The sequence below is a fragment of the Rhamphochromis sp. 'chilingali' genome (genome assembly GCF_963969265.1).
Source record: "Rhamphochromis sp. 'chilingali' genome assembly, chromosome: 19".
NCBI lineage: Eukaryota > Metazoa > Chordata > Actinopteri > Cichliformes > Cichlidae > Rhamphochromis > Rhamphochromis sp. 'chilingali'.
In genome coordinates, this window is record NC_137946.1 from 1,220,539 (window position 1) to 1,248,117 (window position 27,579).

Genomic DNA, 27,579 nt, shown 5'->3' on the forward strand with positions numbered 1-27,579 from the left:
CATTATTATATGGTCCTAAGTGTGAGTGCACACACTCACAAAATGTTTAGTTACTTCAGTTCACTGCAACAAGCCCAAGTCCAGTTTTCTAAGGCACCTTTGAAAAGCTCGTCCATTTGTATGACCTCTTCTTGGAGCCTGCTGACTTCCTTCCTGAGCATATCTTCCAGTTTTTTCCTTTTCTTTCACTGTCTTCATCTCCCCATCAATATTACAAAGAACCCCCAACAATCAGATGAGCCCTATGAGCAAGGATTTGGTGACAGTAGGAAGGAAAACCTCACTTTAAACAGGAAGTAACCTCCACAGAACCAGGCTCAGGGAGGCAGCTGTCTGCCACAACCGGTCAGGGTTGAGGGGAGGAAGACAGGCAAACCATATTAATGATGCAAGGAAGGCCCCAACCCCGCCTCCCTGATGTGGGAGCCAACCAATAGGACCACTCCCTCCATAACTGCGACCAGTAAGAGCACGATCATCACCACCTAACAAGGTACCAGTGGTATGAAACACACACGTGTTGTATTCCACTTGTATGCACAATCATAGTGTGTCACAGGCTGAACAGATATCCACAGGTGGTACGTGGCAGTCAGGTGAACAGGTCGCTGGAGGCAGGAAACGAAGTCAGTGCGTCAGAGGGGGAAAGCCGAGATTCAGTTTGTTAGGATGGGGGACAGTGGGTTTGGAGGATGGGTGCAACACTGAGCGTCCAGGAGCAAAATTCAGTGTTTGGACTGTTTTCTGGGTCTCCCATCTTCCTCTTCATCATCCTCCTCCTCCCTTGGTCTCCTCCTTGAACCTCCCAGTACTGGGCTGGGGGGCAATAACACAATCCTGACTCCATCATGTCTCCATCATCATCACTGTCATTGTTATCAGTGTCACTGAGGAGGCTGAGAGGCTGTCACTCTCAGCCTCCTCATCATCCCAGAACCGCCTCATTTCTTCAGCTATGGGATCTTCTGCTTGCTGGGCCGCGTTTATTTCCATTTCTCCTGCTGGGATCTCTGCTCTGTTATTGACCCAGGGTCCTTCTACTTCCTGAGGTGGATTTATTTCTATGCCTGCTGCTGGAACATCAGCATCTTCCTCATCATTCCGAAGATTGTCCTCCTCCTCATCATGTTGTTGCAGTTGGTTAATAACTTGGCCCAGAACACAGAGGTTTTCTTCAGTTAAGAGGCCGCGCAACAGACCGAATTGAAAGCAGCAGACCATCGAGTGAATCTCTTCAACATCTGGACGCTGTTGCAGTTCAAAAACCAGTTCATCAGCTGGTACCCCTACAACAACAAACAGAAATATTATTGTTATCATTCACATGATGAGAAAACTGTCCACAAATTCCAATTTATGCAAAGTAACTACATAGGGAATATACAAACATACGCCCACTACACTTATTACAGTGTGTTTGCTCCTTCAAATAAAAAAGGCTTCAGTCGATGAGCAGCAACGTGTAAACGTCCTCATGTCAGTTTTCCTCAGCCCTCACTCACTGTTGTAATGCACTATTAAACTAAATTATTAGGATATTGTTACAATTAAGTGCAAAGTCTAAATCCTTTTTATAAAGAGACGTGTATTCCCAGTGCACCAGGAAATACACAGTACCACACAGATGATTTCAGGGCTCAGAGCAGCCTCTGGGCTTGTGTGACTGAGGCCTTAAAACTTGAGAAACGTTCATGTGTAGAAACAAACTGTCAGATAATCCACGAGAAAAACTGCAAAGAGAGACCACACTCCTGTCACAGCCCTGAAAACAGGGGGAAAGAATCACAGAGTGATATTTAGTTGTCTCTGTCATGCAGTAGTTTAATGCAAAGAGGAGAACGCGTGAAAGCCCCCTGGTGGAGGGTGGAGTCACTACCAGTCGATCCCAGAGAAGGCTTACTAGCCGATGAGTAATGTACAGATCGCGGGTCTCTTGATGACAACCATTAATGCAACGTGAAAAATAATAACAATTTTCTTATCGCATTTACATCGTTTTTATGCTTATGGCACCAAATATGAATTAGTATTAACTGTATACACCTTTGCTTTGTCGTGAACCCCATGAATAACAGCTGTATGGAGCTTTTTGATACTGCCTATGGGGAATAACAGTAGCCTTCCAACCGATCACGCTCTTACTTTGAATCGGGTTGTCTCTTCGTCCGTCTCCTCTGTCCATTCTTCTGGGATGAAAACAGTCTGGAGGAAACTAAAGCAGCACAGCTCTCAAACTTTAGCTGACTGGTTTCAGACTTTTAAAATGTCCAGAGTGATGACAAAGTCCTTAAAAATGCTGTGAAGTCTTTCAGCTCTTTAAAAACGCGGAGAAAATGTAGACTAATCGCTAGTGAATGCTGCGAGGAACGCTGCCAACTGTTTACTGATATTTCTCCACCAACTATCCAAATATAACGATGATGATGATGATGATGAACGTCACAGGTTAACTTGGTAGTTTTCTGGCTCTTCAGTGACGTCATCGACTGAAGCTGCTCTGCTGGTGAAAAAACGTCACTTTGAAGCATTTTTCACAAATCTTTGAAGGTGTAGTGACAGAAGGAGGCCACGAGATGGCGCCATTCTTCACGTAGTGGATACCGTTTGTTGGCTGTTTGGTTTCTGTTCACACCCTCCACGAGTGTTTTGCATAAAGTTTCAAGCATTCCTCAGGCTCATGATTTACGTTTCCTTTCTGGACAAATTAAATTAAGGAAACTCGGGCGAGTCTTTCACCAGTAATTCGCTATTTTAAACACTTTGCTTCCTAAAGCGCATTTTTGTTGCTTTGTTTGCTGAACTGTTTCATGGGCTAAAAACTTGCTGACTCTCTTCTTCAAATAAAATCTGTACTTTGTTTTCCATTTGGCTTCCTGGATTGACAAATTTCAAAATAAAAGCATTGAACAGTGTGAGTGTCAAAAGTGTAAGTGTAGAAATATTTCTGTTGTAGGAAAACAGGATAAAATGACTGTTTGGGGCTTGAGCTTAAACTAAAAATGAACTTGTAGAATCAGAAGAAGATACAAGCTTGAGTGCAAAACTTCATGATGTGGGTATTTAGGCCCGACATCTTGGATGTTTTCTACAGAATATCTTTTAATTTTTCTTTTGGGAATGAACTAAAACCCAACACCACCTTGGTCACACACTGGCTGAGTCGCAGTACGTGACCAGGAGTTGCCAGGCTGTTGTGGCTGTGTATGGTCCTTCCACGTGTTACTGAGGCCCCTATTTGTTAAAAGAATAAACCGTTTAATTGCATATAATCTTCAGAATTCAGTAAATGACACCCAACAAGTGTCAGTAGCAGAATAAGCTGTCCGGCATTGGCAGAGAACATTCGACGAGTTTTTCATGGCCACAGCCCACATACTCAACTCTGCTGCTCAACCCACATTTTCCTTACAAATGTGACACCATTGAAGGGGAAATAAACGGGCTTTCCAGCAGTAAGACCTTTATAGCCAAGAAGCATAGTTACAACAAAGAAAAGACTGAACAAACACAAATTGCCTCAATTTTTATTCTCAGTTTATGTTTGCAAAAATGAGACAAAGTCACTCATTTTTGTGATAAGAGGACGATGCAAAGGCGAAGCAAGCATTAGTTATCGCTGCAACTCTACAGACGGAGGAAGCGCGTGTTGCACAGGCTAGGACAGGTACCAGTGAGGTTAGACGAGATGGCACGCTTCTGATACTCAGTAATATCTGGTGAAACATGTGGGAGAGATCTTCTTCCACCTCTGGAGAGACTGTTTTTACTTCCTGCATTGAGCTAGGCAAAGACTAAAATGACTTTCCCAGCATTATTTTTCCAAATAACAGGTGAGATTGGACGTGCTGTAATCATATGAGATTCTCAAAAGCTTTTTCTTGTAGCACCACATAATTTTAATGTGATTTTTATTAAACCATGGGACATAAGTTAAACATTAACGTTAAACATCAAATTAAACTGAGTACAGAAATAAATGTTGAAAGGATAGTCTATCATTAGAATCAACTTTTTATCTTTTTTCTGTCTTTGAAAAAATGGTCATAATAAGTCAGACTTTTAACATGATAAACATACATTAGATAAGACAATGTAGCAGTGCAACACAGGAGCTGTTGTTCCCTTTGTACGTACAGAACGGACGTATTCAAGTGAAAGCCATTCATGACTAAGGACGATACTATGCAGCATTTATAATTCTTTATATTTCTGACTCAATATAACAACAAATTTCAGGGTATTTAGACAACAAGATGTTTTTAATGTAAATCAAGCTTTTCCCATCACAGCAGATTATATAGGAGCACCAGGTCAGGAAAGACTGATAAAAGGTTTTGAGCTGTCTCGCTGCAGAGAAAGCAGAGATCTGCCAGGAAAGGCAGCTAGGACTGAATGCTGCTCTGCCTCTGTAGTACGTAGGCTTTAAGTGACCACGAGCCACTGATGGTGTGACAGATTAATAAGCATGCATAAAGTGGAGCTGTCAGGGAGAGGCTGACACTGGCTTTTGGAACAGTCCAACTCATTTTTTAATAGTATTTTTTTATCCTGGTGACAACATCCCGAGACATGCAGACGCAGATTAGACTCTAAACCTTCCTCCTTGATGGATCACTTGGATAAGAATTATAGCCCAAGACTGTTGCTCAGTGCATCATGGGACGATGCTCAGTGCACTGAGTGTTTCAGTCTCACTCACAGTGTGTTTGGACATCACTGCTGATTGTCATCAACGCTTGTCGTGTGTGTTTTGTCCCGTTTTTCTCTGCTCTCGTTTTGTTTCTCATTTCCTGTCTCCCCTCACCCCCAGCCGGAGCCTGGTTGCTCCTCTCTGAGCCTGGTTCTTACCGAAGGTTTCTCCTGTTAAAAGTGACCAGCTGTTATATTTTAGTTTCACTAATCATTTTGTCCTGCTTAAAGAAAATCATAGAACATATTGTTTCTTTGTATGGTTAATCCTCTGCTTTCTTGAAACACATATACACATATGTATATATGAATAACTGCATTAGTCGTATTAGCCTCCTCATATGGAAACATTCCTTTTTGATTTTTTTTCACCTTGTAGCTCATTTTGCCCAATAAAATGTTCATATTTTGTTAAACAATGATTACTGTTTTGTTTTGCTGCAAAACAAAGTCTCCAGGATTTTATTTTCTTTTAAAAAAACAAACTACATCATCAAACGTTGGGAGGATGAGTGAGCTGGAAGGAGGAAAGCTGAAAATCTAGACTAAAGAATTTTTGTAGATGTACAAAGTTGGGAATTATAGTCTGAAAGGAGACAATCACTGGAAACTTGATTATCATTTTCATTTTCTTTGTTTTGTGTCTTTGTCTGTGCAGTTCATTACAGGCACTAAAAAAGCATCCTCTGCACTCCAAGTGCGTTTTCACTGATGTAAATGACATTTTCAGATAAACGTTGTTTTAGAAAAAATACAATAAAATGTGCATATTACTGTAGTTTGAATTGTGTTTCTACTTTTATGTGTATCGTATATGTGGGACTGTTCTGGAGAATTCACCTGTTATGAAAAGCCACAACAAAAGTGTGATTTCTTCTCCTCATTGTCACGGTTCTGGGTCAGTTTCTTATATTTTGGTATATTTCTGTATTATGATTTATGTTTTGGTTCTGTAGTTGTGCTATTTTGATTATTATTCTAGATTTAGATCGGTGTCAGACTGCGTCCTTGTAAATTGTTTCTTGTTTCCTGTTTTACTTTGAAGGTCCGTGTCTGGTGTCAGAGTGTTCAGTTTTACCTCGTCAGTCCAATCCCTCCCAGCTGTTTTCCATTCCCTGACTAGTCCCTGTGTATATAAGCCCCGTGTTTCCTTTGTTCTCTGTCGTATTGTTAATGTCTGCTCACCCTTGGTCTCGTTGTGTCTTCTGTTTGCCTGCCTGTTAGTTTATTTGTTTTCCCAGTTCAGTTAGTTTTTGTTCTTCTTATTTTCCTGTAATAAACTGAGTTTCTTAAGTTCACCTCGTTTGGGTCCAATCCTGCCTGCAACACTCAGTGTTATTAATAAAGCCTGAACATCATTATTTTTTTATTGGAGTGTTGATGAAATTGATTTAATTGCACAATATTTGCTACATCTTTTTGTTTTTTAATCTTTGCTCAAGAATGTTTTGTGTTATTCATTTTGCTTTTTCAGGGGAAAAGATCACAAGTCCCAAAAACTATTAAATGTATCAAATATGATACAAATGCCTTTAAAGGGTTCTGTCATCTGAGAGAGCTCTCGTACTTGCATCTGGTCTGTTTCAGGCTTTCAAAAATCTTTCTTGTGATGGGAGAATTTGATCAGTCAGGTGTTTAAAGTAGCATTAAACACAAAAAACTGTTTAAGCAGTGGTCGTGGGGGGAAAGAGCTTCAAGTCCACCATGGTATGGGAGGGGGGAGGGCCATTTGTTGTTGTTTAACCAGAGAGTCGTTTAAGCCGTGAAGCATTTGGTTTCTAGTTTGATTGCATCCTATCTAAGTGAAGTTGTGTGTTGAAAATGTTGGCAAGGATTAAAATCTGGAATTCTTGAGTGGGAGCATCGTGCTGGGAAATGTCTTCGAGGTTTATATCTGTTCCGCTCACAAAGCTGAGATCTCGTTATCTTCTTCCTCCTGCTGAGATACAAACACAAAGTTAAAAACTGTTTTGCCACCTCTGTGCGAGTGACATCTTTGCTGGGTGCTTCAGTCTGTTCCATCTTGGTGTAGCGTGTCGTATGTGTGACTAGCAATGAAGGAATGTGCCCACCTTCTTCCACAAGCATAGTCACATCTTCCAGAGGTTTTCCGTCCACACTTTGTCCATTGACTTCCATCACTACGTCACCCACAAGCAGTCCAGCACTCTGCCCAGGACCCCCAGAAGCAACCTACGAGGCCAAGTAAAAAAAAGTTTACAAGATTTGACACAAAACTGAAGCTTATGACTTTTCTGTGTGTGTGTTTATGCAAAAGAACACTAAAACCTGACTGATGAAAGTCCCAGGACTCTGTGGGTCACAGCCTAATTTAAAGCCAAATCCCAAAGGGCCTTTCTGGAGAGAGCAGAGTCTAAGATGACTTGAGGCATGCGTTTCCTTTGGTGGTGAGTTCTCCTCTACAGAAGTCAGCATACTACTCTCCTTTCCTTCATCAGGTGCATCATCCTCACAGAAAAGAAGCGGAGACAGACCCAGCTGCAGGAGAGAAAACAAAGGAAAGACGTAACAATATCCCAGTACCAGGTGTGGCCTCCAAATGGGTGCACCACCCTCGATGTACACTTGAATCAACTGGAAAAGCAGTGCACGTATGTGGTAAGTGATGGCCACCTGCGTATAAAACTCTAGCCCCTTGGGAGTGATGGTGGTGAGACGGACCTCTCGTCCGCTCAGCTTCACTCTGTCCACAACCTCCTCGTGCTTCAGTGACTCCACTGACTCGTCGTTGACCTCCAGCAGCAGCTCTCCATCCCTCACACCCGCCCTCTCTGCAGGACTGCCTCTGGTCGTTTCACGCAGGACGTGATCTGTTGGTTAATATGTACCCAGTTTATTTAACAGCAAAACAGTGAAAATAATTCAGTTTTCAGCATTTTTTCATCATCTCACATGTGCGTCCTGATGGCACTTTCTCCAGTCGTAGAAGAAAACCAAAGCTCTCAGACACAGAGGTCAGGTGGAGTGTTCGGGCTCTATAAGGTAGCTGATGAGGGGTAGCCATGGTGGGCAGGACGGGGAGCCGCCTTTGCGTGTACTTCTTTTCACTCTCGCTGTCGATCACTAAGATGGTGATGTGATCACCACATTTCTTCATCTACAATAAAATATATGGAGATATTATTGTTAGACCAAAGATAACCTGATGTATTATCTGCTGCATCACACAGTTACAAAAAGTCCACAAACCATTTTGCTGAGTGCGGAGTGTGTGAGATCAGACACCATCGCTCCGTCTATCCACACCAGCCGATCTCCCTGACGCACCGCTGCCTTTTCAGCTGCACCTCCTGCCACTGGGTTCACTACAAAGCAACCTTTCTCTCCTACGGAGCCGAAACAGGAGCAGCATCTGAATAACACTGCACAGACTTCAACCCGGACATCTGATCTCAAATCTTAGGCTTCTTGTGATTACAGGGAGACGTTTTACCTTCCAAAGGAGTAACGGTGATGCCCAGACCTGAGACAGGATCCCTGGTGATGTGACAAAGCCTGGGTGGTTTGCAGCTCTCATCCATGTGGGCCAGACGTTGCAGGTCCTGACCTCGGGACACAGCCCGTTCATAATCCTCTCCATCCAGCACTAATAAACACAACTGGCGTCCGCTTACCTTTATCTTCCTAGCCACCTGATTTATACATTTGGAAACGTGACAGATCCAGTTAGACAGCTTTGTGTTGCTTCTCTGGTTTCTATTTAACTATGAAGGAAGCTTGTCTTACCTCAGGGTGAGGAACATCATCAATATAGCAGTTGTTGACTTCTAGCAGTCTGTCTCCGTCTCGAAGGCCGCTACGCTCTGCGACCCCACCTGATACCACATGACTAATTATGTGTCCCTGACGGCCCCTCTCCACACGCAGATGGAAGCCGTAGAACTCGCCATCCTCGCGTTTAAGGATACACGAGCGCGGGATGGGCGTCCACACAGAGCCTGAACCAGAAGAGACACAAGAGAGCTGTCATAAAGCAAGCAGGCTTTGCCCAATGGCTACTACACAGGCAAGCGGGGTACCTGCATCATCTGTGATGACCATCGCTGGGTTGTCTATTCCCTCTTTAGGATTAAATGTAAATTTCCTTAAAAGAGAGACATGTACTTTAATTACAACTTCATAGTAGGTTTTAATGGAAATTATTAAAGTAATTCTCGCTCTGTGTGCAATACAGTGTGTGCAGTAATGCACTGTAATCACGGTGTTGCTTCTAGTTGCTTTCTACATGTAATGCAGTAAAGTTTATGCAAAGTGCACTTTACATATTTAATAAATGGTCTGATCTTGTATCGAGAGTTTTAAAGATTACACGGTTCCAAAAGTCAGCATGCTGAGCCATTCAAACGGTGGTAGAGTCTCTGACAGTTACACATCTGTAAAGTTGGTAACACCGTGCATCTAGGGGTCACGTAACACACTGGTGTTGTGTTAGTTTTGATACACATTGCACATCACGACATACATGAACATAAAGAAAACAAAAATGTTGAACCATAATCTTCTTGCCGCGTTCACATTTAGTTCTTTTTTCTTTTTTTCCCGCCTGTCCCGTTTGGTTCTTTTGCATCAGAATTTTTGTCTAAAGGCAAAGAAAGATGCCCAACGGATTTACTTTACCAACTGGGCCGTCCCAGCCTCGCTGTATTGGTCTATTCGATTCACCTTTTACTGTTTATTTTATTTTATTTTCACTTGCTACACACGGGACAGACGTGACTGGGGGAAAGAAAAACAGCGGGGAAGAGGGACGGGGATAAAGGGCAAAAAACAAAAAACAAACAGACAAAAATGCATCTATCAATCACCAGCTGAGAAAGAAAAAAGAGAAAACAAGCAAAAAAAAGAGAGCAATATAATAAACAACATCATCGTGATGATCTATGTGAATGTAACAGTAAATACTAAATATTGAATATTATTGTGCAGCACATAAGATCAACAGAACACAGTGTGCTTTGAGGTAGGAGCCAAAAAGGGTGTAGTTTGTGTGTGCGAGCACCCGTGTGTACACCTGTGAGCATGGACGCGCTTGTTTTTAAAAGGTTCCTTCATCTGCTAGAGGGTGTGGGGGGGCCACACAAGAGCTGAGGAGAGTCCCAGATGAGGGGTCACTCAGCAGCCGCGGAGCAGAAGCCAGGGGGTGGCCAACTCCTCCTCCTAGCCCCCCCGCTCCAGCAGGCCGCAGAGAACGGGGGTGAGAGAAGACTCCAAACCTCCCTCCACCCGCTCATTGTAGTGTTGATGCATGTGTGTTCTAAGGTGCATTTAAAACCCAGGAGGGCATGGAGCTACCTGCCAGAGAGCAGCAGGTAAGCGCATAGTCCCTCCTGCTAGCCCTCAATGTCTACGTGTATTTAAAATTGAGAGGTGGGCAACGACGCCAGGGGTGAGGTATACACCCTGATGGTAATTTGGACTCCGTGATTGTGCCCACCCCCAAGATCCTATATGTATGTGTAATGAGAGTGTGAGTAATGTGAATGTCTAAGTTGTGGGATAAATTTGAGGCAGAGGCAGCCAGAAGGGGACGGGGGGGGGGGGGGGGGGGGGGTAGCCTCCTCTGCACCCTGGTGACATACCCCTACTCCAAGGCCCTGCATGTGTGGGTGGTTGTGGTGGAGCGGGAAGAGGGAGGCAGCTGGAGATGGGGAGGGAAGGAAGGAAGGAAGGGAGGGGCAAGTCCCCCCCGAGCCCAGTAGGCACCCCCATACTCTGCAACCCACCAGGGCAGTGGTGGTTGTTTGTGGCAGCAGCGCCGCCCGGCCCCACAGAGCCCGGGACAGCCCACCTGACCCCACCACAGAGAAAACTGCACCCACCCCGTCATCCACTCATCTTCCAGACTACACAAGACAATAGACGCCCAGGCTGAGATCTTCCTCCACCTCTCCTGTATCTCCCCCTCCTGCAGAGTCAGTTCCTGAAGAGAGGAAAGCTCCTGCAAGATGTAACAACCTCCCCCACAGTTGAAGAGCCCCCCAGGTGGCTCGATGCACTGGCGGCACCCCGCGCCAGGGCTGAGCCCCCCATGCACCCACCCGCCCACAACCCTGGCGACACACCAACCAGGACCAAAGCCCCCAAGGCCCAGCAAGGACCCCAGCCCAGAGACTGAGCGCCCCCAGAACCTCACACCCACCCAAGGGCAGCCAGGCTACCAGGTCAGTAACCCACGTCCGTCAGCACAGACCCTCCCCTAGCCCCGCTGCACGCAGCCACCAGGAAACCGTCACCTAAGAGTCAACAGAGCCCTTAATAGGCCATGATCGATACTCCGGGTTGAGCCCGGAGTATCGATCCCCACTGCTCCTGGGGAACCCCCCGACGCCCTAAGCCTGTCCCTACCCCCACACCAATCACAACAGCAAAGGTGGGACCAAACTATGACCCCCCACCCCCACTAGGTGATGAAGGAGCCCAGAGCAATTGATCTGATGTGGTGGCAGAGGCTGTATCAAGACTAATGTAATCTAATAGATAATTTCTATATTGGTTAGAATTAAGATTATTTTTATTTTTCCAGTTCATGAGGACTGTTTTCTTGGCTATGCATAGGGCAGTGAAAACCATATGGGCGATATTCTTTTCTGTAGTGACATTATCTAAGCTGCCCAACAAACACACTAAGGGGGAAGTTGGGATGTTACATTTCAGACACTTTGATAAGTCTTCACATATCTCGCGCCAAAACTTCTGCACTGATGGACAGAACCAAAGAGCGTGAATGTAATTGTCCGGTGAATTTGCCTGACAGTGTGAGCAGTTGTTGGAAGCCGTAAAGCCCATCTTGAACACCCGATGACCTGTATAGTGCACTCATTTAGTTCGCTTTTATTCTTCATACTGAATTGTTAAATTTATCTTGTGTTTTATTTTCCCTCTTTTACTGGTGCTGGGAGGTCGGTATGTCTGCTGGCATCAAGTGAGCCTGGGATGGGCCCTAGAATATTACAGGAAGTGCTGATTGGTGCATGCCACATTTTGCTAAATGACTAGTCAAAAATACAAAAGTAATCGTCTCTGATTCTTGAGTTATATACTTTGTTATTTTGTATTTGTTTACTGTTAAGTTAAAGAAGCGATTAAAAGGTTGCTTGTGTTTTTTGCTATTAGATCATTTGATGTTTTATGTTTCCCCTTGTGTGTCTCGAGGCTGTCGGGTCAATTTTGGTTATTGTTGGTTTGTTCAGATTGAGTTTGCAGCTGTTTGTTTTATATTTACCTAAAACTAAACTAAAAATTACATTTGGAACTTGGAAAATGGAATAAAATAATAATCATAAAAAAAAATAAAGTAACCTTTACTTTAGTTTTTATTGTAATACCTGCGCTGATGACATATTTCCTCATTAGAATAATAAACACTGAAATGAATGAAAACTAAACTAAAATTAAACATTTTCAAAAACTTTAAAAACTAATCTGAAAGAAGAAAATCCATCCTGGACACTAAGTTCGAAATGAATTCAAAAATAAAATAATAATTAGAAAATACAAAAGTAAATACAAACTGTAGTTTGATGTGTCACTTATGTTGCCATTATAACGTCAGCTTAGTTGTTTTTAAAGCTGCACAATTATAACTTGATTTTTTAAAAAGAGTCTTGGTTTGTTTTGGGGGATCTGAAACGGTGCTGTGTCGATCTCTCACACAGTCAAACACATCCTGTCAAACTGTGTAGTTACTCAGAAATAGTGCTGAGAGGATGTGTGTGGTCATGTTCATGCTGACCATCATATTTTATTAGCTGTTACAGTGAAATTGGAATGGCCACTGAAACAAGTCAAACGCATTAATGCATGAAATGAAATGAAATGCAGACTTACTCTCTCAAACCACCGTCAGCCACCAAACCTGCAGAAATTGCAGTAAATATCAAAGTAACTGTATGTATGACATTTAAACAGTACATTTATTTCACACACACACACACACACACACACACACACACACACACACACACACACACACACACACACACACACACACACACACACACACACAATATGTAAGATTACCCATTCTTGAATTTTTATTGAGCTTATTCTTTATCAGTTGCTGTTGGCACCTTAAAGCATACTAATATTAAAAACACAAGATAGCATTATTAATTTGAACATGCGGCTCTGTGAAAGTCTGCAATGTTCTGTGAGGCATCAGCTCAGCAATCAGAGCTGGATGTGACTGGTGACTCTCAGTAGAGGGTTCATCAAACAGGGACTGACTTTGATTATCTTTAGTCTTTGTCCTCTAAAAGCTGAAGGAATTCAAAAACCTGAAAGCTGAAAACGTCCAAAAGTGCGTGACATCACGCTGCATGAATGAGTGTTGTTTTATAGATGTAATCTGAAAGCAAAACTGATATTCAGTAAGATTTCATAAGAGACTCATTTGTTGTCTCTCTTTCTTCTTCTGCTTTCTCCTTATCAAGGGTGTGGTGGAGGGATGGCACAACACAGAAGAGCCTCCTCGTCAGGCCAGGACTCTGCAGTCTATTTACACCTACACTGGACACTCTTTCAATGATGAGGATGTTCACATCCTGGACAGGGAGGAACGCTGGTTTGAGGGCGGAGTCAAGGGAAAGACCATCTCTGAATCGAGGAGGGGGCCTAAGGATACATCTTTTGCCATCTTACATGCTGTGATTGCAGCCATTCCCCAACTCTCTGTGAATGGGACTCATGGACATTGATCAACAGCCACTGATCAATGTTCATGAGAATTTGCATATTAATGATCAAGGAACTGACCTCACAGCCCATTGTTCCTGGTGCTGGTTACATTGTGCAGATGTCCTGTTTATAAGGTTAGAAACCTGCAGTCAGCTGGGACTGAAGACGTCACCTGGATGAGTGACGACATGTTTCTCTCACTGAAAACATCCAGATGATCAGAATCAACTTGTACAGCAGTACCCACTAAGGTACCGCCCCCTTGGACAGCATTCTTCTGAACTCCACTTTACAGAAACGTTAAACTTGTAACAATTTTTTTACTGCAATTTACCAGAAAATGGATTTATCTGGCATTCAAGCTTTATCTCTGCACCTCACCACACACAGCAAGAACAGACCACTGTGTGCCACCTTGTCACTGAAATACAAGACCGATACAGAATGAAGCAAATGAATGAGAATGAAAGGCTGTCTTAAATACTTTTACATCCATTTTCTCTTATCCAGTTTAGACAGCCAGGAGCACGGCCCAGCGGATGTTGGGCAAGAGGCAGGCTTCATTGTCACCAGGTTTGTCAGTCTGTTCCAGGGCGAATTTAACTAAACAATAAATAAATGAATAAATAAAAATGGCTATTTTATCTAAATTCTTATTGGTTTCAACCACTTTAAATTTGAAAAGAAACAGTGTAAACTTTAGCAGTGCCTTTCCTACGTAAGAAGAAACACTCTGTGGACTAAAGTGTTTGTGCTGATGTTGGAGCTCCGCTGTATCGAGCCAGCTGAGCGGTGGAGACTTTTATGGGTTTTATGAGCCTCAACATTCGGCGACCCCAGTGAACTCTCTAAAACGACCCACCAGTGTTTGTAAAGAGCGTAGATGCTTGACTTTACACACCTGTGGCATTAGGACCCTTTTCCATATAGTGCATGTATAGCCTTAAGGCCCGAGGCAGTTATTGATGTTCTATAGTTATCGGACTTTTCTCATATTACAATAGTCCTGACAGAAAACTGGCAGGAAAGAACGTTTTATTTTTAAGAGTAACTGCTGTTGTTAAGGAGCAAGAACACACTCAGCTAACGTGCTCCACAATAATAACTTGAAAAGTCAGAGACACAAAGTGTCGCCCTCCTCTAATCTACAACACTCCTTATCTGTGGTCGAATATGCCAGCTACGTGGAGTCCTTGTTTCTCTGTCACAGTGTGAAGTGAATACAAACATTAAAAAGAAATGGCATGCTTAAGCCATTTACTCCCAGAGAAATCCAGATTTCAGAGCAAATCTACGCAGCTCTCATGAACATATGGGCACAACAGCGTATGCTACAGGTACTTGAGTGCAGCTAATGGGTCACTGAAACTTTTTTTTTAATGATCTAGGACACGTTGATCCTGCAGACACTCAAAGACAAAGTCCTGGAGCTCAGCTCAGTCCGGGGAAAACTAGAACGAGCTATTCGAAGTATGAATGATAAACTGGGATTAATCTTTCCTACTTTTTTACTAGAAGTATCCAGTTTTGAAACATTTTAAATCTATAATTCATTAACTTTAACTATTTAATCAATTCAACACTGTTCAACTGCAACTTTCTGTTAAAATAAATCCCAAATGCTTTACAGTAGAAAACAAAAAAATGTGATACACGTTTTGATATAAGGAAACAGAAAAATAAAGCGCACATAAGGTTAAACTGTCCAGAACAAAAGGACAGCATAGATTCGACTGATTAAAAAGCAAAGACAACGCTCGAAGTTTGAATGTTTTACCTCTGCTTGATTTCATGGTGTGTTTCTTTCCCATCATGTGCCACAGTTTGGCCACAGTGGGAGTACTCTCTGTCCAAATATTTATTTTGATTCCATGGAGAGACTCCTCCCACGCTCCTCCCCTTGAGATACACTGCAGTAAATGTTTAATCTGTGTGTGATAATTTCAGTGTACACCCTCTTCCTGTGGGTAATGTCTGTGCTGCAAAGTTCAGTGGACTGAAAGTACAAAGACTTCCTGTTCTGTCTCAACAAATGACTTTTAGTTAAAACGGGTTTTAATTTAAACTAATGTGTGCCCGCTTACAAGAGCGATAGGCTGTCAAAGCCTGAGCTACAGAAACTGCAATAAAATTTCAATAATGGGTTTAAAGTTGAACTGACTGGAAATAAAGACAAAAGGAAGATGGAAGAGATGTAAGCAATCAGAAGTCAGTCATCTGGACACTGAACAATGCTGGGCATCCTCTGCACACGGCCATAAACAATCAGAAGAGTCTGTTCAGTGACAGGTTGCTTCTCCCAAAGACAAGAACTAACAGACTTAAAAACTCCTTTGTCCCACACGCCATCAGACTGTTTAACTCCTCTCTGGAGGGGAGAGGGAGGGGAAACAGGAGGACAAAGGAGGGGGGAACAACTAAGCTGTAGTGCCTCTTCACCTCACTGTACAATACCTTGTGCAATACTTTTTGTAAATAGTCAACAGTGCAATAGACTCAATACTTGAAATGTGCAATTCACTTGTATTTTTATTTTTTATTCCTATTTATTCTATTTATCCCCTTTGTATATTTTATTTATATTTGTCTCTGTATTTATATATATGTGTGTGTGTGTGTGTGTGTGTGTGTGTGTGTGTGTGTGTGTGTGTGTGTGTGTGTGTGTGTGTGTGTATATAACAATTCTGTAACTGTAACTTCGGTCGTTGCTGTGCTTTTTTTTTGGAAGTCGAATTTCCCAGAGGAACCCACCCGAGGGATTAATAAAGTTCTATCTTATCTTATCTATTCAGCTGAAAACTTTAATGATCACATATGACCTGGCAGTAAAAATGTTAGATGGGCAACCCGAGCCTGAAATGTCTGCTCAATAACTGATACTAGCATCCCTGATCATTGATCAATGGAAGTGAAAAGTTTCTATTTCAAGAGCCACAGTCTAAAAACAAGTTCATATATCTTACTGGGATGTTACCCTTTAGTTCAATTTGTCTTAAGTGCGATAAGATTATTTTGACTAGAAACAAGACAAATATACGTGCTAAGATTTTGAGTTTTTGCAGTGCATAACAGCAGGGTGTAAGATGCTAGCAGCAGGGCATACATGGAACGCCAGTGTACAGAAACATCTGTGCCAAGTGTGTCCTGGAAGCCCTGAGGTCAAAATGGGAGATGCCCCCACGAGTGGTGGAGAATGACTGAGCTAAGATCCTGTGGGATCCAGATACAGACGGACAAAGTGATGACTAACCAACCGGATATACAATGGCTTGCAAAAGTATTCGGCCCCTTGAACTTTCCCACATTTTGTCACATTACAGCCACAAACATGAATCAATGTTATTGGAATTCCACATGAAAGACCAACACAAAGTGGTGCACACGTGAGAAGTGGAACGAACATCATTCATGATTCCAAACATTTTTACAAATAAATAACTGCAAAGTGGGGTGTGTGTAATTATTCAGCCCCTGAGTCAATACTTTGTAGAACCAGCTGCAGTTCCAGCTGCCAGTCTTTTAGGGTCTGTCTCTACCAGCTGTGCACATCTACAGACTGAAATCTTTGCCCATTCTTCTTTGAAACAGCTCCAGCTCAGTCAGATTAGATGGGCAGCGTTTGTGAACAGCAGTTTTCAGATCTTGCCACAGATTCTGGATTGGATTTAGATCTGGACTTTGACTGGGCCGTTCTAACACATGGATATGTTTTGTTTTAAACCATCCCATTGTTGCCCTGGCTTTATGTTTAGGGTTGTTGTCCTGCTGGAAGCTGAACCTCCGCCCCAGTCTCAAGTCTTTTGCAGACTCCAACAGGTTTTCTTCCAAGACTGTCCTGTATTTGGCTCCATCCATCTTCCCATTAACTCTGACCAGCTTCCCTGTCCCTGCTGAAGAGAAGCCCCCCCAGAGCATGATGCTGCCACCACCATATTTGACAGTGGGGATGGTGTGTTCAGAGTGATGTGCAGTGTTAGTTTTCCTCCACACATAGCGTTTTGCATTTTGGTCTCATCTGACCAGAGCAGCTTCCTCCACATGTTTGCTGTGTCCCCCACATGGCTTGTGGCAAACTGCAAACGGGACTTCTTCTGGTTTTCTGTTAACAATGGCTTTCTTCTTGCCACTCTTCCATAAAGGACAACTTTGTGCAGTGCACGACTAATAGTTGTCCTGTGGACAGATTCCCCCACCTGAGCTGTAGATCTCTGCAGCTCGTCCAGAGTCACCATGGGCCTCTTGGCTGCATTTATGATCAGCTCCTTGTTCGGCCTGTGAGTTTAGGTGGACGGCCTTGTCTTGGTAGGTTTACAGTTGTGCCATACTCCTTCCATTTCTGAATGATGGCTTGAACAGTGCTCCGTGGGATGTTCAAGGCTTGGGAAATCTTTGTGTAGCCTAAGCCTGCTTTACATTTCTCAGTAACTTTATGCCTGACCTGTCTGCTGTGTTCTTTGGACTTCATGGTGTTGTTGCTCCCAATATTCTCTCAGACAACCTCTGAGGCCGTCACAGAGCAGCTGTATCTGTACTGACATTAGATTACACACAGGTGCACTCTGTTTAGTCATTAGCACTCATCAGGCAACGTCTATGTGCAACTGACTGCACTCAGACCAAAGGGGGCTGAATAATTACACACACCCCACTTTGCAGTTATTTATTTGTAACAAATGTTTGGAATCATGTCTGATTTTCGTTCCACTTCTCACGTGTGCACCACTTTGTGTTGGTCTTTCACCTGGAATTCCAATAACATTGATTCATGTTTGTGGCTGTAATGTGACAAAATGTGGGAAAGTTCAAGGGGGCAAAATACTTTTGCAAGCCATTGTAGTGGTGGTAGACAAACAGAAGGAGAGGGCCGTAGTGATAGATGTGGCGATACTGAATGACAGCAACATCAGGAAGAAGGAACACGAGAGAGATGTTAGGTTACTTTTTATACGTTGTTCAGAGACATGCACTCTATGTGGAACATTTAAAGAGTCAAAGTTTCTTCTTTGTAAAAGAAATACAGCTGGTAGGGGAGTGAAAAGCCTTTTTCCACAACAAAAAGCAAAGTCAAAGTAGCCACAGGGTGTGTGATCTGGGAGAGACTCTCACAAGGATGATAAGTTATTTCATTTTTAGCAGAGAGAATGTTGCAATTCAGGATAAATAAGACACACCAGGACAGAGCAAAACTACCAGTAACAACTTTAAACATGGAAAATATTATAATGCTGCAAGCCATATATTATATGCATGAATCTGGGACCTGACTGGTGATGCCATTTCATATACACGCTAACCCACTGAGCTAACCAGGAACCAGAAGTATTTCTTCTGACTTTTCTGCTGTTTAAATAATTTTCCATTTCCAGTCCTTCTCACTCCCTTTTTATTGAGTACTTTAGCATTTTGATTGTTCAGAGATCATATGCTTATGCCTAAAGATGCGCCTCGTTACAGTATGAGAACTGGGGCAAAACTCTTCCATCAATTCAAATTTTACATTCACAGAGGTCTAATTAGAGCCTCGCTCCACTAGGTGGCATCAATATCCAAATAACTGCCTCCAGTGAAACCAGTCCTTCAAGGTTTTATTGAAATGCAGAAAAACATGTTTTTGTAATTCAATTATCTCAGAAATAGTCAATAAAAGGCTCATTATTTCTCACCTTTCACCTCATGCAAAAATGTTGTGACAATGCTGGTGCTGCTTTAGGCTGTCATCTGTGGCTTGTGACACACTATACTGCTGCCTGTTTGAAAGGAGCAAAGGCCCTCACACAGTCAATTAGTAACTTCCCCTTGAACTGTTGTTCAAAGGTTAGGCTACAATGCACATGTGACTGAGGTGCATGAGCAGAAATGTAAAGGGTCAAGATGGTCAAGCATTATTTAGCGTGTGTGTGTGTGTGTGTGTGTGTGTGTGTGTGTGTGTGTGTGTGTGTGTGTGTGTGTGTGTGTGTGTGTAATAAACTAGAAACTGCTAAATTATGAACACAAAAACACAGCGTGGCATGTGTCCCTTAACCACTGGCTGTTTTAGTGACACAGGCAGATGAAGGAAAAGAGGAAAGGGGAAAGAAACAGAAGAGGAGCTTTTCAATGTCAGTTCCGGATCCCAGTGTCAGTCCCTCTCAGTCATTCCTGATGGGATCCTCCCAGCCACAGGAAGACATGGAGCTCCCATCTGTGGCTAAATGCTTGCCAATGCACTGGGGTGTACTAGCGGTCAAGAAATGGGTAAAGGAGACAGTCACCTTTTTGTAAGTTGCTTCCAGTTACACATATCCCTGAGTCCAAGCATGGCTGCTCCTTTCACTGAGCTACATGGAAGACGCTTCTGTTATAAGACAATCAGAATGAAAGACCAGGGCAAGGGTGGCATAACTACCAGTGCTGCCCCTCATTTTGCATGAAATCTGCAGCTATACTTTCAGTGAGAGCAGGCCAGTGTGACGTGCTGATAGTCCCAAAGCCACTCTTTCATCGTAACACACATGGTGTCTCTGTCTTGGGTTTCCTCGCCCTGTGAATCCATGGCAACAGCAGCCTGAATGGTCTATTCAGGACTCTCTACTACGCTCTCCCCTGAAACTATAGAGAAGTAAACAAACGCCATAGTTGGTCTGTTCCAGATGCAGGCACACATTATAAGTAGATGAGTTCTTTTCATAAGACTTGGACAAACAAAATTCATCAGTTCATTTCTGGAAAAACTTAAATTGAAAATCTCATTGTCCTCTGCATCTCAGCAGCCTCCACTGAACTTGCTTCATATGTGCTTCATGTGAGTCAAGAGTGACAGTCAGGCTGGTTTTCACACTGTGTGCATTCGTGCAGATGTGTTTATGTTTGTGGCCAAAAACCTTCATCCCAACAGCAGCCAGACTGTACAATAAGATAAGATAAGATAAGATAAGATAAGATAGAACTTTATTAATCCCTCGGGTGGGTTCCTCTGGGAAATTCGACTTCCAAAAAAAGCACAGCAACGACCAAAGTTACAGTTACAGAATTGTTATATATATATACACACACACACACACACACACACACACACACACACACACACACACACACACACACACACACACACACACACACACACACACATATATAAATACAGAGACAATATAAATAAAATATACAAAGGGTATAAATAGAATAAATAGGAATAAAAAATAAAAATACAAGTGAATTGCACATTTCAAGTATTGAGTCTATTGCACTGTTGACTATTTACAAAAAGTATTGCACAAGGTATTGTACAGTGAGGTGAAGAGGCACTACAGCTTAGTTGTTCCCCCCTCCTTTGTCCTCCTGTTTCCCCTCCCTCTCCCCTCCAGAGAGGAGTTAAACAGTCTGATGGCGTGTGGGACAAAGGAGTTTTTAAGTCTGTTAGTTCTTGTCTTGGGGAGAAGCAACCTGTCACTGAACAGACTCTTCTGGTTGTTAATGGCCGTGTGCAGAGGATGCCCAGCATTGTCCATAATGTCCATCAGTTTCTTTAATGTCCTTTTCTCTGCCACTGTCACCAGAGTGTCCAGCTTCATGCCGACCACAGAGCCAGCCTTCCTGATCAGTTTCTCCAGCCTGGATGAGTCCCTCTTTGCTGTGCTGCTCCCCCAGCACACCACAGCATAGAAAAGTACTCCAGCAACCACCGACTGGTAAAACATCCTCAGGAGCTTCCTGCAGATGTTAAAAGACCTCAGCCTCCTGAGGAAGTACAGTCGGCTTTGGGCTTTTTTATACAGGTGCTCTGTGTTGCATGACCAATGCATGACAATGCATGACAATATGCACAGAGGATAAATCAGTGTTGAAACAGCTAAAAAAATAAATATGGGTCAAAATGCCCTTGATGCAGTAAAATGAAGTCTTTGTGACATTTCTGTGTATTTTTTTGTGTATTCTTCTGTGTATTTTAGCACATTTTTGGCAGTTTTACTTTTTCCTCATTCATTTATTGTTTTCTACTGTATGTCTAATACAGTGCGTCTAACAAGTGTGAGATTAATAAAGTCTAAATCCATCTATGTTGTAGTAAAGAACAAATGTGATCAGGTAAGATAAAAGTAAAGGAGCTTAGATGGGTGGGATCTAACCAATGAAGGGTGTCGATACATAAGAACATATAAGAAGAGTTGGCCATTCTGACTCAGTTATCTTTATTTTATTTTATTAGATATCCATTAGTCAGGGCAGCACGGTGGCACGGTGGTTAGACCTTCTTGCCGCACAGCAAGTGGTGGAGTTCAATTCCACCATCAGGCCGGGGTCTTTCTGTGTGGAGTTTGCATGTTCTCCCTGTGTTTGCGTGGGTTCCTTCCAGGTACTCCGGCTTCCTCCCACCATCCAAAGACATGTAGTTAATTGATTAATCCAAATTGCCCATAGGTGTGAATGTGCGAGTGAATGTGAGTGCGAATGGTTGTCTGTGTCTGTTAGCCCTGTGACAGACTGGCGACCTGTCCAGGGTGTACCCTGCCTCTCGCCCAGCACCCCCTTGCGACCCTGAAAAGGTGAAGCGGATGGATGGATAGATATCCGTTAGTCATGCTATGAATCATCATCTTTCGTATAAACACTGAATCCTGTTTGTTTGTTTTTTAATGTGCAGAACTGGCTTAGTCTCTGTTGTTGTTCAGTTCTCATCTGCAGGGAAGAACAACAATAATCTGATCAGATGTTCACCACCTCAAATTTAATCCCCCTATAACACACTTTATGCACAGTAATCTTGGAGGATGGTACCACAGCTAGGCATCTTGACACATGATTGACTAATACATGCAGATCTAGTCGTTTTCTTGCGATGTCTGTTTCCTCAGAAGCTATAATTGCTGGCTCGACAGAATAACATTTCTGCTGAAAGGTCAGCTCACTTAAGAGATGGCTTTCCCATAATTCAGTTTTATGTTGAGCAATAAGGTTACATCCTCTGCCAACAGAAATTGTGGATGTAAAAAAGGGAAATGAATACTCACTAAAATGCCTGCACACTCCACCCAACACGTATTGCATGCATCTGAACAAAACAGAACATTTCTGCTATTAGACTTTCTAACCATAATATTTCACACATTATAATTCCTTTGACTGCCAAATTATAGAAAATAGATTCTAGTCGTCATGTGAATTCATAGGTATAGATTTCAGGGAGAACACAAGGGGACACAGCCTTACAAATATGTAGGACACACAAAGTTAATAAATAAATAAATAAATAAATAAATAAATAAATAAATAAATAAAAAGCTGTAAAACTACTGAGGAATGTGTTGACGTGTTAAGTATACTTTTACAATTAAAGACATTTTCTTGATAAATTAATGCAGGGGCGATTTCAAAAATTCACCAGAACAAGTCCCCCCAAACCCCAAGGCTGAAATTAAACAACACAAACACAATGGCCTGTATCAATAGGCACTGTAGTGAAAACTTAGTCCTTTAATGTGAACCATGCTGTGTACACTGCGTACTGACCAGTAAGTTCTTGTTAAGGATCAAGAAAATATATATTATGATAAGGAAAGAATCTCCTCTGCGCATTTAAATCGTAATTTAAAGTAATTTAGCGCTGTCCCGTAATTAGAATAAAGTTGAATTACTCGTTTGAGTACCGAGTGATCGGATTGGCTGAGAGGAACAAGTGTACAGCTACTATACACCGCGTAGGAATGACGTTAATTTAGAAAGACGAATGATGTGGCAAAAATCAAAGGGCGAACAGAAAGAAGTAGTCCCACTTTTACGTTTGTTCTCATATATTTTTATGCTGAAGTTCATTGTCTTATTTTGATATTTTAAAGAACAATTAAAATGTTATAAATGTTTCAAACAAACGGCAACATACTAAGCACAGTTCACGTTTTAAAAGTCGAAATACGTATCCATCCGCCTTATTGAGTGCACTTCCATTTCCGGGATGTTTTCTCTGCTGACCAACCTCCACCGCCATTGCAGGTCCAGGGAGTCGGTGTAGTGACAGTCGTTAGCCGGGGAAGACCGCAAGTAAACAGTTAAGGGAAGGAATAAAAAACAAATAAAGTACAGTCACACCGACAGCGCGTTTTAAATAAGGCGTAGAATTCGCTTACAATTGGACTTTAGACTAGAGACTTCCTGGCTGTCCGGCTAGGATCTGAGAGAAGCAGCCGTAGTTTGTTAGCATTAGACGAGACCGGAGGAGAGTGAGAGAGGAACCGCCATGGCTCAGATCCTGCCTATTCGCTTTCAGGAGCACCTGCAGGTATGTGAATCAATGAATGGTTAAATTGTTTGATCAAGTTCATCTTTCGGTCGCAATAACTGCCAGACTGGCTGTCGCTTCAGAGACTCTCAACACAAGTTTGAGATTGCTAGCAAGCTAAGTTAGCGTTTGGTGCTACGCTAACTAGCTTGACAGGGTGGATGACGTTTGTCTTGGCTAGTAGCATCAAGCATTCTTGCTAACACTTTGCTTACCCACCCTCGTTCGCTTCTTTAAGTCTGAAGTACAGAAATACAGCTTATAAATAATGCTAATAGGTCGTAGTGATGAACGGAAATATGTGTTTACCATTTCTCATAAGTATTTGCCCCATTCACAGCAAAAGTGTTCATTTTCTCGGAGTGGCTATTGCTGTCGTTGGTATTAATCGTCACTATCAGTGCCTTGTAATCGTCTGATTCAGAAATGAAATAGTTATCCTTATTGTCGCCTGTTGCGACACCGCTCAATCGATTTCTTCAAATCACCATACGGCGCAAAAAAAAAAAATTAAAACTTCTACACCCGCCTTATTTGTCTGCGCCCTGATTATATGTACCGTCGTGTTAATTTGAAAGTGATTATTTGACCTTAAGGGGATATCACGTTGGCTGGTTGTACAAATGATCATGTGGTATGTTAGATAGCAATCCAGCGCCCGTGCTGAATGACTTTGCCAAAGTTAACTGTGACTCAAGAATTCACGGAGCCTCCTTTTCTATTCAGTACTCTTTCTTTTTATCTCCGAGGCACACCTTTATCGCAACGGAGCTGCTATTAAAGATTTTTATGCTATTTGTAAGTTCTTCCTTTTTGTGCACCCCCACGTATTACCTGGATTGTACGTACTTCATGCTTTAAATGGCCACACCTTTACTATAATGCCAATAAAACTGCTTTCAGGTCAGGTGGAGGAAACAGGAAGCCTATGGGTCAGTCTAAAGTGTTCCTGACTTTCAAGATGTAATGAATAAAACATAGACTTTTCGTGTCTAAATCAAGCTTCAAATGGGAACTCTGATCCACCCAAGTCTGTATTTGGTCTTTATTAAACAATTATCTCTGTTATCCAATGACTAAAGGCTTTGGGTGTCACATGAGACTAATAATTTGGTGTCAAGAAAGACATTTTAAGCTTTGATCAGTAGAACTGAGTTGTAAAAAGGGGGTCAGGCGTTATGTTCATTGGCTCAGTCGCAGGTTAGCTGAGTGGATATTTGAACACCAGGTTCCTGATGTTACTTTTTCTTGCTGTTCAGACTCTGATCCTAATTGCATGTCTTAAGAGATTAGCAGTGTAGTAGTATGGTACCGCTGTTCTTGTTCATAGCAGGTAAATGCTATGGGTTGGCCAGACTGTAATTTGTGTCTGATAAATCTGTTAAACCAAAGATGATTAACATTTTCAGTACAGCGCAGCATTCCCTGTTACTACATTCTTAATTCATAAAGAAGTTAATTCATGTCACAGACATTGATGAGTTAATATGTAGGCCTATCACATGGGGTTGTATGGAGGCTGAGCTTCACAAAGCTATGCAAAGACCTTTTGTGCCTAGAGTTACAATGAAATTATTATTGAATGATTTTTGACATGCTTATTAAGTCCTTTTGGTTGTAGAAGCAAACGGAGCAATACAAAATTGGCAAATTGCATTGTGACTTAACTAGTATTTTATCTTTAGTGAGGGGAAAAAGCGCTGTCATCCCCTAACAGTGCATCTTTCGCTTTCAAATGTGATGACCATTTAATTCATTGAAATCACAAATTTCACAGTCAGCTGCAAGGTGAATGTATTTTTTGTGCTTGTTCTTTGGTCCATCTTTAAAAACTGACGCTATAGCTTTTAATTAATGTACTGTACTGTAATTCTCAGACTCACCAGGTTATGTTATGTGACAAACACAAAGAGATCTTCAGCACATATCACTAATGCATGACCTGCATATGCGGTTTCATTCATGATGCATATGGAGTTTCTGAACAAATGCATGGTAGAATCACTGCAAGAATTTCTTTCACTTTTGACTTGGTCAAACTCTTTAGCTGTCCGTTTAATTATACTCATGAAGTAATCTTTTTTTTCTAATTATACCAGCTAATGGTTACCACTATTATGAGTGTGTTTAAGCTTGGATTATCTGTGAGAAACATCTTATATCTTTCTTAGTCCAATTACTGAAAAACCAGATGAAGCTGAACTCATTTGATCAAATGAGTAACTGTCAGTGCCTGGATGCAAATCTGTCGTTTCACCTTATGGTTGATGTTCTTTTTGCTTTGTTCATGTGGAGCAGAAATATTTACATAGTGCTGCTAGCCGTGTTTTATTTCTTAAGCTAGTTGGCAGGAATCCATCCAATATAAGATTGTGGCCCAATGGTGATATTTTATAATTAGTACTATTGTGATCACTAGCCAGTGCCAAAACCATTTATACTTTTATTTTATGGATAAATAAAATAGAAATTGTGCCATGAATACAAGAATGTTAAAAAAAATTCAGCTTCTCTATCGTTGCATAACATATGAATCATCATCACATCTCATTTTCCAATAGGCTAATCTAAGTCCACAAAGCTGCCTACCAGTGTTCAGCTTATATTGTTGCATTTCTTTTGGGTACTAGTTAGTAGTAAATCACCGTATAGGCACTGTTTGAGTCTACACCACTGTGTGCTTAGCTGTGATTAACAATGGATTCGGAGCCTGTTAGACAGACTTGAAATTACCTCAGGTATCTCTTTTTTGTTTGTTTAATGTCTTAGGCTGAAAAATTGGATGTATCATAAAACATTCTTTGTGCAAATATGCATATCTCAGTTATGGACCATTATAGCTCCTTCACATCTAGCTCTACTGCTTTATTTATACTTTAGACTCAAATGTCCACGGTGAGACCGTCCTGATGTCAGGTCATGGTTTATGCTTTTGTTTTTCACCCGTGAATTCTCAACCAAGCGAGTTCAAATACAGACAGACTTTAAGATTTGCTTTAGTGTTAAGTCAAAGTCAAACCCAATTTCAATCACTCACACAGTTTTGCATCATGATGTATGCAGGGATATTGTTTTCAATGCCATGTTCAAGGTTTTTTTTTTTTTTTTTTAAAGCCTAAAAGTGATTTTGGATCACCCTTCAAGGCTGCTGGGTGTCACCAGTGTTGGGTGATAGCTTAATTATTTTGCTCATTATTCATATTCTGACCAAACTGACATAAATGTCACAAACAAACTGGATGTTTGCTGATGTTGTGCTTAAATGGATATTTAAAGGTATGCTGGTTAATCAATTAGTCAGCACAAAGCTTGAATAAAAGCTTTAGATTAATCAGTAACTAAAAATTATACTTGAAACCACATTAATTTGGTTCTATACTTTTGAATCTGAACTTTTATAGATGTAAAACATGTCGAAATAGGATTGTTGCATTAATCATGTCGATTTTACTGGATCTGAATTGGAGAGCTGAGGCACTGAGCTAGCAATACATGTTAAACTTGGTAGTCTCAGTCTTTGCAGTTTCCTCCCTCCCTTGGTCTCCCTCACACTATCCATCTGTGTGTCATCCGGTCTACTTGCACATCTTGCATTTTTATATATCATCCATTTATATAGTGTAGTGTTGACTCCAGTCAAACAGACATGATAGCATAAGTGACAGTGTCACATCTTTCCTTCACGTGGTATAACCTTCAGTTTGCCATTCAGAAAAAGAGATAATTGTCATTTAGGTTTTAGTGGTGTTATTGTTCTGACAGAAACCAGTCTCAAAGTAAGCATGGGAGTGTAATCTGTAATCTTCAAAAATGGCTCCAGTTTGCGTAATGGCAACATGGTATCATTCTCTGTTGATGAAGACTTCCATTTTGCATTTAGTAAGCAGGGTTTGACAAGGCAGGCTTCCTATCCAGTGCCCAAAGATAATCTGATGATATGTAGG

General features: G+C 41.8%; 2 protein-coding genes across 2 annotated transcripts in view; one reads left to right on the plus strand and one right to left on the minus strand.

The window, feature by feature from the left end:
• Positions 1-3,590: 3,590 nt before the first annotated feature.
• Positions 3,591-15,200, minus strand: nherf4b (NHERF family PDZ scaffold protein 4b; the record flags this gene model as incomplete). Its single annotated transcript, XM_080867056.1, has 11 exons — positions 3,591-6,628; positions 6,762-6,882; positions 6,979-7,188; positions 7,324-7,520; positions 7,603-7,807; positions 7,900-8,036; positions 8,144-8,342; positions 8,437-8,648; positions 8,730-8,794; positions 12,538-12,565; positions 15,164-15,200. The coding sequence occupies 11 exons, from the start codon at positions 15,198-15,200 to the stop codon at positions 6,612-6,614; spliced, it is 1,428 nt and encodes a 475-aa protein (XP_080723182.1). The 3' UTR covers positions 3,591-6,611.
• Positions 15,201-23,310: 8,110 nt separating this feature from the next.
• Positions 23,311-27,579, plus strand: part of cltca (clathrin, heavy chain a (Hc)) — a 35,043-nt gene continuing 30,774 nt past the window's right edge. The window contains exon 1 of the mRNA XM_080867418.1: positions 23,311-23,635. Coding sequence (XP_080723544.1) covers positions 23,594-23,635 — 42 coding nt within the window. The 5' untranslated portion in view covers positions 23,311-23,593. The remainder of the gene's footprint in view (positions 23,636-27,579) is intronic.